Below are 12211 nucleotides of genomic sequence, written 5' to 3' on the forward strand. Positions count from 1 at the left end.
GCCACGAAAAGTTGAAAGGCCTCGTCTGCCAACTCCTTCTCTTCTGGGTCCAAAACCTGCCTGCTGAAGAAGTTGGCCCTTAGATTGTGCTTACTGGCAATGTGGGAGCCGGATATGTCCTGGAGATGTTCTGCCCACATCATGAGCGCATCTACTTCCACTGACACCTGTTGGCTTCTGGTTCTGCCTTGATGATTGATGTAGGCCACTATTGTGGCATTGTCTGATATTCTTACAGCTTGAGCTTCCAGCTGCTCAGCGAACCACAAGAATGCCAATTGAACTGCATGTGCTTCCAACAGATTGATGGTCCACTGCCGCTCCTCGGAATTCACCAACTCTTTACAGTGAGCCCCCAAACCCAGAAGGCTTGAGTCTGTTGTCAGCACTAACCAGTCTAGTATCTCTAAGGAAACCCCTTTCCTGAGATGATCCACTTGTAACTACCACTGCAAATGGATGCTCACCTCCAATGCCAAGTGCAGTCTCACTGTGTACTCCTGCGATTGCGGATTCCACCAGGAGAGCAATGCATGTTGAAGGGGCCGCAGGTACGCCTTCACCCAAGGGACTATGTCCAATGTGGCTCCCATCGATTCCAGGACTTGAAGGTTAAGAACATACTGTCAGGCAAATAGTCCATCTCAGAGCCTGAAATTGAGTAACTTCTGTATGCAAGTCTCCGGTAGAAGCACTCTGCCCTGATCTGCATGCAGACATACTCCTAGGTCTGAGATGGCTTTAAACTGCTTTTGGCAAAGTTCACCATCCAGCCTAGCTCCTGAAGCAAGGAGAGCAAGTTGCAAGATGCCAAGTGACTCTCGCTTACACTTTGGCCTGACTCAACCAGCTGTCCAGATATGAATGGACCAAAATGCCCTTCTTGTGCCAAGACGCCACTACCACCACCACCACCTTGGAGAAGGTCCTGGATGTAGGAGCTAGCCCGAAGGGTAGTGCCTGAAATTGATGACGACGACCCAGAAAGGCGCAGCGTAGGAAATTATGTTCCTGATGAATGGGAATATGTAGATAGGCCTCAGTTGGGTCAAGAGATGTGAGAAATTCCTGTTTGTAATGCCATTATTACGGAACAGTTTCCATTCTGAAATGAGTCACACACAAATGTCGGTTGATTCCCTTCAGATGCAGCAGGATGGACTAAAGGACCCCTCTTCCTTCTTGGGAACGATAAAATAAATTGAATAGTGCCCCAAATTTTCTTGTGATCTGGGAACAGGAATTATGGCCTTCAAATCCAAAAGTCTCCTTCTGTAGAGAATTGTAAGGAGAGACTATAAGTGCATCAGGAGGAATTCGGGGAAATTCTAGAGCATAACTGTCCCTTACCACTTCCAGGACCCACTGGTTCATCATAATATGGGCCCACCTTTGATAAAAGCGAGATAGATGCCTGCCTATCTCCTGATTCAGTAGGTGAGCTCCCACACCTTCAATGGGAAGATCAAGGTGCTCCAGCCCTGGAGCCCTCATCCTTATGGTTTTATTTTTATATTTTTTAAGTCAGAAAGGACTAAGATCTTCTGAAGGGTCGAGACCTTTGAGGAGTTGCTCTTCTGTATGGACGAAACAGACTGGAATCCCTGGAGTGGCTCTTCACCCCAAAAGGACACGCTGCCGCCTTCTTGTCCTCCAGCAATCGAGGAACCTTGGATTCATCCCAGCTATTCACCATCTTCTACAGCTCACTTTCGAATAAAAAAGAACCTTTAAAGGGCAACCTTGTGAGATTGGATTTGGAAATAGTCTCTGCCGACCAATTTCTCAGCCATAACTGGTGCCTAGCCACCATCATGGAAGCTACCTCTCTAGCGGCCGTCCACATCAAGTCACAGCCTGCACTGGCCAAGAATGAGGTTCCTGGTTCCATCACTGAGCCATTGGATCCCACTCCTTTGCGTAAAGTGACCAATATGGGATATTTCTTTTGTAAGCCCATAGTGTCACCCCTTGTCCACACTGAACATCTTCAGGGTGAGTCAACAGAGCAAATCTAGAACTTTTCAATCCCTCTCTCTGGGGATGCCTCTGTGATCGAGAGAAAGGGGTGGGGGGAGGTGAACAGCCACTGAGTTGCTTTCTTCTCTACTCCACTCCGGAACTGCCATAGGTTGAGTGGATGTCCAAATTTCAGCAAAATCTGTATTAGCCAAATCACCTTGAGCATCTAAGCTGCGTTGATACAGGTGTAGAGACAGTGATGGCTGGATTACCCTTATACGGCAAACCTCACAGATGGCAAGACGCTTAGATATTTGACCTCAGTGCCCTAGTTTTTCTGCACTCTATTCTAGGCGGCCTCCTGTGCACATCCCAACAGCACCTGGGTATACCTGCACAAATACGCACTCAAATCTAGGCCGTGGCCTTACGTACACAACTACCCACGCACATGAGCACCATCAGGACACTGCTGCGTGGCAAGAATGCGCAGACACATCTAAGCAGATGGGGAAATGACAATTGAACAGAGACTGAGAAGCAGGGTCTAGCCATAAACTGCTCAGTCCGTTGAGCCCAAGCCACTTGCACGCTACACTAACTCCCCAGAGAACTGAGAGGGAAAAGGGGTAAGAGACAGAGGAAAAACGCCAAGGGAAGGAAGGTCCCAGTAAGTAAAAAAGAGGGGACTTAAAGCTTTCCTACTCTTTTTTTCTTTTTTAACCTCAGCCTCCCTGGCTGAGAGCTCGATCAGGTCACTGGCTATAGGGGGAAAAAGCAAAAGCCTTCACCACCAAGCACGCCCTCATCCTCTCTTCCGTTTTTTATTTTTTTTTTAAGTCTACGCCTGGTCAGACTTCCAGACTTAAAGTGCTCAACTGAAGGAGGGACCAAACAGGTGTCACCTCAGGAGCTCAAGCGGTACGTCTGAATCTTCTCCTAGTCTCTTACTCCCATTTTTTTTTCTTTTTTACCACAAGCAATCCCCATAAGGGGGATGCATGTCCACCATCTGCCGGAGAGGAGAATATAGGCGGTTTGATATCAGGGCAGGGCTAAAAGTAAGCGACATCAGAGAATAGGCTTTACTCTGTCTCAGTCTGCTAGTAGGAGTTCATAACCCACTGATGTGGATTGGCCTGCCCGAATGCAGAGGAAACATTTTCTGATTCCACTTGGAATTCAAGAGTTAAATGACTGCTAGCAAAACTATAGCTTTCAAAAGTGATCAGAAGGAGATGAGAATAAATAATCATGTTGGTGTCCTATGACACAAAAAAAGGCTCCTGATGGGAAGTTTCAAATCCATAAGAATCATGAACCAAAATTAAGGTTGAACAGAAATCAGTTTCCCTTCTACAGTTCATAGAAAATGCAACTGAGATACATGGGATTTTAACAGAGTTGGAGTTTTTTTTTGGTAATTCAAATGTTGCGAACGCAGGGGTGCAGACGCTTGCACTGGAGAGATGTGAGCCCATGGGCCATAGCGCGGCTCAGGGAGGAGCCCCCAAGGCATGCACCATGGGAGGTGAACATGTCTAAACACAGGCTAGAGCTGGAACAAGGCTGAGTAAGGAACATCACAGGAACTGGTACAAGGCAGGCTCAGACCTCCACTGTACCTACACACACAATGAGACCCAGCAACGAAATGCTGGTCTCAAAAGTAGCCCTCCGGATGCACTGTAACCCTTCTGGACCTGCTGTTTGGGAACAACGAGTGGGAGAGGCCAGATGAAGGCTGAAGGCAGGAACAAGACAAGACGTGGAACTGAACGAAGACTCGAGGAACTTGGAAGACTCCGGTTCAGATTCAGGATTCAGGTACTAGCACGGGGTGAGCACTGCACCGCAGCGTGCCCTACATAGCTGCCCGTGGCTGGTCACAGACCATGCTAAAGTGGAGCAGGCTCTGGCTTGAGCCTAGGGCATGGAGAGAAGCAGAAACAAAGAACTCCGAAAACCAGGAACCAGATTCAAGTCTCAGGATTCAAGGATTCAAAACTTGGATTCAGGAACAGACCTTGGCATTAAAAACAAGGGCCTCCCGGAGACTTGCACTGCAGACATGAAGACAGGCCTTGTGCCATGAAGTACCCTACACAGCGCCCCCTAGGCTGATCATGGACCACGACAGTGGCACGCCAAGAAAGGTAGACAAGAAGGAAACCTGGAAGCAGGACGAAGAGCTGGAAGCTGGAACATTAAGACCAGGACTGGAACATGGAACATCAGGGACTGCCTTGGCTTTTTCCCCCTTGAGTGGCAGTGGAAGCTGAAACTCCCCTGACAACAGATTCCAGAGACAGAAGGGCCCTCTGAAGACGACGCATATGCACAAATGCCAAAGGGACTAAATACAGGGTTGATGCCATGGAAACCAGGACCTGCAAATAGTCCCATACCCTGGGCACTGAAAGCTCTAACAGGTGACGAACCTGACCCTGAAACTTCAGAATTCTCTCTCCTCCCGCATGTCGAACTGCGCTCCCAGATGCTCCAGGGACTGAGAGGGAAGACTGCAGGTGTCGCAGCACCTTCTGCACAGACTGTTGACAGAGGTCTTCCAATTTTGCTCGTATGAGCTAATTATCCAGGTACAGATGCACCAGCACTCTGTCCCTTCTCAAAGTCACCACCATCACCTTCGTGAACATGTGCAGCGCTGTTGCTAGACCCAAAGGAAGGGCTTGAAACTGCAGATGTTCCCCAAGAACCATGAACTGCAGAAATCTCTGGTGCTCCTGCCTGATTGGTGTGTGCAAATAAGGTTCTGTCAGATCTAGAGATCTGAAATAATCTGCCTTTCGCACCACCACGATGTCAGACCTTAGAGTCTCCATGCGAAACTGCGGAACTCTGAGGGCCGCATTCACCCTCTAACTCCAGAATGGGTCGAAAAGACCCCTTTTTTTGGCACCACGAAATAGAATACCTGTTTGCTGCTCCTCTGGCGGAATCAACACTATGGCTCTTAGTCGCTTCAAGCACAAGGGGATATGACAAAAGCGCCCCTGATGCGATGTACAAAATCCAACCCATAACCGTCTTTTACCACCTCGAGGAACCACTGGGTCATGGTAATCCTGGCCCACTCCTTGAAAAAGAGCAATAAGCACCCTCTGACAGCCGGAACTGAAGAGTGGGCCGGCCTCGCTTCATTGTGAGGACTTGGTTTCCCTCTGCACCAGTACCAGAGGTAACCCGGGAGGGCTTTCTGCCTTCCCTGAAAGGACTGATCCCAGAATGAAACTCTGGCCAGGGTCTGCCTCTGCGGACCACCAGAACTCTTGGACTGACGAAACCTCTGATTGCCCTAAAACCTAGCCCAAGCCGGCACAAACTTTCTGCTCTTAGATTTATGCTCCAGCAACTTGTGCACCTTGGACTCCCCTAGATGTTTTGTTATCTGCTCCAAGTCTTCTCCAAATAAAAGCTGCCCCTTAAAAGGGAGAGCCCCAAGCTGAGGCTTGGACCACACCTCTGTCGACCAATTCCATAACCACAGCAAACGTCTGATACTGCCGACATCGTAATTTGGGAAGAGGTCCTGATGAGGTCATAGAAGGCATCAGCTCCATAAGCCACTGCCGCCTCTAGACAGTCAGCCTGCTGCACCGCAGCTCCTCCTGAAGCTTGCGAATCTGATGGCCAGAGCTAAAACTTCAAAGATTCGCTTGAGGCAAAGCTCCAATTTCCAATCCTGCATTTTCCGTAACATGGCCAAGCCTGCCACTGGAATAGTTTTCTTTATGACCACTGAAGCCAAAATATCCACTGTAGGAAGAGCTAACAACTCCAAAATCTCCTCCGGCAAAGGGTAGCGCTTAGCCATAGCTCTGCCCACTCTCAGCCTGGCTTCCAGAGTATCCCACTCCCACACAACCAGCTTCTTCACAGACTTTTAGAAAGAAAATGCTTTGCCGGACCCCACAAATCATCCAGCACAGAATCAGCACTCTCCAAGTCAGACTCCTTCTGTGTCACTTTGATTCCCAGTTCCTAAAGAACCTGTGGAATCAAGGGCCAGAGCTCCTCTCTGTGAAAGACATGGATCACTTTGGGGACATCCCCGTCAGCCATGGGAACCTCCTCCAGGTTTCCAGATAGGTCCAGGGCCTCCTGCAAAGGATTTGCCCCGGGGCCTCCCCTGGGGATTCCTGCAAATCCTCTGAATTGTTAGTATCCCTCTGCAGGTCACCAGCTGAGGATAGACCCAACAAACGTTGAACCCCATCAGCCTGCTTACGCTTAGGGGGACCAGACCCGATACTCAAAGAGGGAACCCCTGTGGATCGAGGCCGTGACCTGCTATACACCACAATGACTTCTGAGCCAAGAAGGCCTGGTGCATCAACAGCACAGACGAAAAAATCTGGGAATCCTTCGAGACCTGGTCCTGAGGAGTATCCACATCCACAGAGCCAACAAAGGAGGGAATTACTCCTCTTCAAATTCTCCTTGAGCCATCCCGGTGTTTGCCCCAGCTGGGGACAGCTATGGTGGGAACTATCAGGCTCTCCTGAGGTCGCTGTAGAATGTGTGGCCGAATTCAACATGGTCGCTGCTGCTGCACTGCAAGAGGGAGCCCCGGGAGGAAAGTTGGCCTGGCGCACAGATGCCATCCTAACAAGAGGGGAAGGTCCTACCGATGCACCCTCCCCGCCAGAAGCACAGCCAAAGCATAAATCCTGTTGATTTAGGCGCAAATGCGACCCCCGCAGATCCAAACCATCCATGTGGCTCCAACTACATATCTTGACACCGCAGGCCTGGCGATGCAGAGCCGTGCACCTCAAGAGTTCAGCCTGCTGCATTGATTTGCCCAAATCCCTGGGAAAACAACCTACACACCCAGAATACTCACAGATACTGCCCGGCACAAAAAAATAAAAGCCTCTTTTTTTTTTCTTTGAACGACTTTACCACAAAAAGAACTAAGCCAAGGAAGAAAAACCCCAATATACTTCCCTGCTCCTTCTGGGCTCTCATGGGAAATGCCAGCAGGTCACCAGGCTGTCTCGTGCAGACTGAGGGATCTGACTACCAGATGTCCACCCCATGCAATCCCAGACAGAGCTAAGAAGGGTTACAAACCCCCTGGTCGCCTGCCTCAACCAGGGAGGATAGCTCCACCAGGACCTCACAACTCCCCGGGAGGAAATCTCTCTTCTGCTTTCTCTTGTTTTTCTTTTTTCAGAATGCAGGTTTTGCATCATCTACCATCTGCTGGACACAGAAAAATACTAAGGGACTGCAGGTTGCAAATTTAGTTATATAGCAGTGTCAGTAAAACTGTCTCCTTCTATTGGTAGGAGTACAAAACCTAGGAGTCTGGACTGATCTGGGTATGTACTTGAACCCAAAGCCTTATGATAACCCATAAAAAATTTACTACTAGCAACAATTTTTACTGGGTGATGAGCCTCCTTGAAAATTCGGACAGTGCTGCTTGATGTGCTTTGCTTATGGACTTGGCCGTAGAAGTAATCCTGTGTTTTTTCCCTTGTGTCTTCATATCACTACCCCACATCAAAAAAGTCAGGGCCTGATTTGGTTGTCTGAATCCAATTCCTCTTCCTCCCCACTCTCCCCCGCCTTCAAAGTGGAGAATGATGTTGAAGTTGCATCAAAAGCATCAAAGCTTATTGATTAAGGGTTGTAATCCCATGCCTTCTGATAAGGGTAGTAACTGCTGTTTCATGCAGTTCCCCCGACCGCAAAAGTTGGATTCCTCATTGGTTGTCTAAATCCAATTTCCCTTTTCCCTCTGCCATTGAAGTGGAGAGAAATGTTGTAGTTGCATCAAAAGTATCAAGGCTTATTGGTTAAGTGTAGTAACTGCCACACAAGCAAGTTACCGCCATGTACCCTTTTCTTCATTTCTATCCTCAAGCCGTTAAGGATCCACAGTGTTTATCCAATGCCCCTTTGAATTCTTTGACTGTTTTTGTCTTCACCACCTCCTCTGAAAGGACATTCCAGGCATCTACCCTCTCTGTGAAGAATATTTCTTTGCATCAGTTCTGAGTCATCCCCCCTGGAGTTTCATTTTGTGACCCTTAGTTCTACTGCTTTCTTTCCAATGGAAACACAAAATGCATCCTGTTTTTCTATTCTATTTCCTAAAGGGAAGGTGGCTTTTAGTATGTATGTGCATACATGCAGCTGGCAGGATATCTAAGCTAACTTGTGTTGAGAAGCCTGCTATTATCCAGAAATAGTTGAGAAGCTCCAGCATGGTCTTGGGCTGCTGCAATCAGAAGAGATTCTCAGGAAAAGGACTTACAACAATCTGAAACCTTTTCTACTTGAAGTCGAGTGGATAGAGTGACTGGAAAGATGGGATATCCTCCCAGTAAGTCACTTAACAGTACAGGGAATTTCAGACATGACAAACATATCAGACTGTGTGCCTTTTGGAGCCTACCAGATCATTCACACATACTTCAGTACACTGAGACCTTTGACATACATGATTCTGCAATATTGACATGAACAAGGAAAATCACGCTAAAATGGATGACAAATACTTATTAACAAAAAACAGAAGTGGGAAAAAAGATTATAATAAACTTGATTGGGGAAGAAGGTTCAGAAGGGAGAATCCTTATACACATGGCATAAAATATGAAGCATCTGTTTCCAGCGACTAATGCCACTTGGTGGTGTGTGATTTCAATGTTTTAGAGTTCAAAACAAGTTTCTTGGACCTGGCATGCAATAGTGCATATGGCCCATCAGTCAGATACTATTTAGGGTGCTTATTCTTAGGAGACTGCACTTTTCACCTTTGGTCTGTCCCCAAGGAATCCACTACAGTTGGCAGCACCACATCTGCAGATAGTTTTTTCATTCCCCAGACAGTCCAAGTTGTAATTAAAAGTGAGCTCTGTTCCTGGAAGAAGAAAATAAGCATATTAACCTATTACACAACAAAATTTTACTAAATCAAATGTACTAGAAATGAGGAAATTGCTCATTTCTAGTCCCAAATCTTAATTGAACCTAGTTTTAACTATGTATTTATAAGAGACAAATATGGTAAACATTTTAAATGAAACAAATTATATTATAATCATGTAATAAAAAGTAGAAGTATAACCCTATAGTATGGTAGCAATACCATTAAATACAGAAGACTTGCTCTTACTTTTGTCTAATGAATCTCAGAAGCATGATCATGTGCTTTTGTTCTTGCAAACTCATAAGTGAAATGGAATATTAATTTTCCTGCAAAACTGTTTCTTTGGGGCTTTATAATTGTTCGATTATCTTTAATAATTTATGGATTCCACCTAGAGAGACTGAGAACGGAGCTTTATTATGGCTGAAATTCAGTGCTTCTTTGTTATTGTTGGCTATCAAATCCCTCCCTCACAGCTTCCCATCTTACTTCCAGCTTTTCCTTTACAGACTTAAGTGAAGGGAGCAGATTCTTTTTGTAAACGGTTAGGAAAAATGGTTCCTGCACTCAAATCTGGTATTTAAAAAGACCATATTTCTTAGTGGTTACAAGGGATAATGCATTCAAGTGTGGTATAGGAGGTTCTCAGAAAGGGAGGAGTCTTCTTTGGGGGGGGGGGGGGGGGGGGGGCTATCATCAGTCTCGAAACCAGCATCAGAGAGATGTAGAAGGTATTCCATTGGACTTTGTGGTATAAGGTTTTCTGGAAGCTACAAGAACACAAAGTACATCCTCTGAAAGGTCATGGGGTTGCAGGATGAACCTTTCGACATCCAGTCTGTGAGCGAGAGGGTCTGGAGGTCGGGATGCCACGACTGGCCCTGATCTTATGATGAGAGCTGGGGAAGTCCCCATCTGATTGGATTCTGGATGGATAACTCCTAAAGGAGTGAAAACCAATTCTGTCTTGGCCAATGAGGGGCTGTGATTATCATAGTCCCTTTGTCCTCGAACTTCAACAAAATCTTTGCCACCAGTGGAAGTGGAGGCTATGCATACAGAAGACCCTGGCCCCAGTGGGGTGGGGCAAAAGCATCTGAGGCTAGCTTACAGTGTGTCCTTATATGGAACAAAATAGAGGATACTTTCTGTTCCAAGGGGCATGAACAGATCCACCTCAGAGGTCCCCCGGGGCAGAAGATCCGATTTGCTACTTCGTGGTCCAGGGACCATTCGTGGGGTCTGAAGGAGCATATCAGTCTGTCTGCTATCCCATTCTCCACATTGGCCAGATATGTGGTCCTGAGCACATTGAGAGAGGGCCCATGACTAAATCCGGACTGCTTCATGATATAGGAGGTAAGAGCCTGTACCTCCCTGCTTGTTGATGTAGTACATCGCCACTTGATTGCCGATCAGATCAACACAATTTTGTTGACAGAGTCCATACTGAATCGCCCAGAGCTCCAGGAAGTTGATTTGAAGCTGATGTTCTTGGACTGACCAAAGGTGATGCTGATCCCACGTACTTGCGCTCCCTTATCCCCCTCCTTTGTCAACAATTTGCACCGGAGGAATTGGAAGGAACCCCCCCCCCCCACCCAAATTGAAATTTCTCGTCATTAGGACAAAGATTCCCGGAGTGACTTGGATGCAGACCCGAAAATCCTGAGTGACCTGAAACCACTGGGAGCTCAGAGTCCATTTGTCTCTTCTCTTGAACAGGTGTGCCATGAGAACATCATGCATGGTTGTGGCCATGTTTTAAAAACATTTATTTGAACAAGTATTTAATGTCTACCAGCTTTTATCTTTTTGCTGGTACCTTGGTTACAGTGACAAAGCCACTGGGTGTTATCTGAAGGCCTTTTAACATTCATTATTTTATTTTTAAGTTTTGTCTTATATTTTGTGTATTTATTTTAAATTCCATTTTTTATTTCCATTTTTATTATTTTATGCTGTTTGTTTACCTGCATTATTTTATGAATGTTTTATCTGTAAACACTTTAATTTTGATAGGCGGTATAAAAATGTTTTAAATAAATGTGGCCCAACAGCTTCAAAGTGATGTCTGTTAGCTTGCTTGAATCTGCATTGTGATGGCCATCAGGGTGATAAGCACTCTGCCATGGCCGGAAGGTCTTGGCCTGAACCACATCGAGCAGAATTCCAATGAATTCCAATTGAAGTGAAGGGCTGAGGTGGGCCTTGGGGTAGCTGATGACGAACCCTAGTGACTCTAGCACATAACTCCTTGGCCCCTACCCGAGAGGGATCTTGATCAGCCAAACATCCAGATAAGGAAAACACATGCACTTCCAATCTGCAAAGAAGCATTGCCACCACAGTCAAGCATTTTGTGAAGACCCACAGTGTGGAAGTTAGCCCAAATAGCAGAATGTATTACTGGAAAGGCTGGTTTCCCACCTGAAATCTGAGATACTTCTAGTGACTGGGGAAGATCTCTATGTGAGTGTACTTACTCACATTAGATCAAAGCAGCATAGCCAGTCTCCTTTTTGCAGAAAAGGGATCAAGATGCCCAGGGAAAACATCTTGAACTTTTCTCTTTTTAGAAAAGTGTTCAAGGCCCTTCGGTCTAGGATGGGACAGAGTCCCTCAATTTTCTTTGGAATCAGAAAGTACTGGGAGTAGAATCCCCACCCACTTTGCACTGGTGGAACGGGCTCAGCTGCCCTGGCAATTAAGAGGGAGGAGAGTTCCAAGAGGAGCACCTCCTGATGTACTACGTGCCCCCAAAATGGATTCTGAAGGCAATCTGAGGGGACACCCAATGGATTCAATCTGTACCCCTTCCATACAATGTAGAGGACCCACATGTCAGAGGTTACACTGGCTCGAGAGAACTGCAGCCTGCTCCTGATATGGGAACCAGGCCCGTGGCTATGCTCTCTCCAGTCCAGTCAAAACCCTGTCCCTGGAATCGACTGAAATGCCATTTGGGGCTTAGGGGGGACTCTGTTGCCTGCTGAGAAAGCTGCTTGGCCACCACGTGCAACTGCTTCAGTTTGCTCTGTATGTACTGCCCATTGAAGAGCTGCAAGGCTGCTATGCAGGCAATGCCCATAGCTCCCTGAAAAACATTCCTCCTAAGAGTATCCATTGCCATCTGATCCCTCTCTGGGGGCACCAAGGAGTTTGTCAAAGTGCGCTTGGCCACCTTGAGAGTGGATTTAACCACTATTGATTGATGTGGTGGCTGGCGGCTGTCAAATTCGGGAGCTTTTTGGACAATGTAAACCATGTCCACCTTCTTAAGATCAAGAGGGAGTTCTTCCACATCCTCATCAGTAACTCCATAAGGATCTCGTGCAC

The 12211-nt window shown here is 46.8% G+C and overlaps 1 protein-coding gene across 6 annotated transcripts in view; it reads right to left on the minus strand.

Annotated features, from left to right (window-relative positions):
• The window catches only part of NSD2 (nuclear receptor binding SET domain protein 2), a 467195-nt gene that overhangs the window by 33476 nt on the left and 421508 nt on the right, over window positions 1-12211 (minus strand). For all 6 annotated transcript variants that reach the window (XM_029592506.1, XM_029592533.1, XM_029592496.1 and 3 more), the window contains exon 21: window positions 8757-8863. In XM_029592506.1, coding sequence (XP_029448366.1) covers window positions 8757-8863 — 107 coding nt within the window. The remainder of the gene's footprint in view (window positions 1-8756; window positions 8864-12211) is intronic.

This window comes from Rhinatrema bivittatum, chromosome 1, assembly GCF_901001135.1.
Source record: "Rhinatrema bivittatum chromosome 1, aRhiBiv1.1, whole genome shotgun sequence".
Lineage (NCBI taxonomy): Eukaryota > Metazoa > Chordata > Amphibia > Gymnophiona > Rhinatrematidae > Rhinatrema > Rhinatrema bivittatum.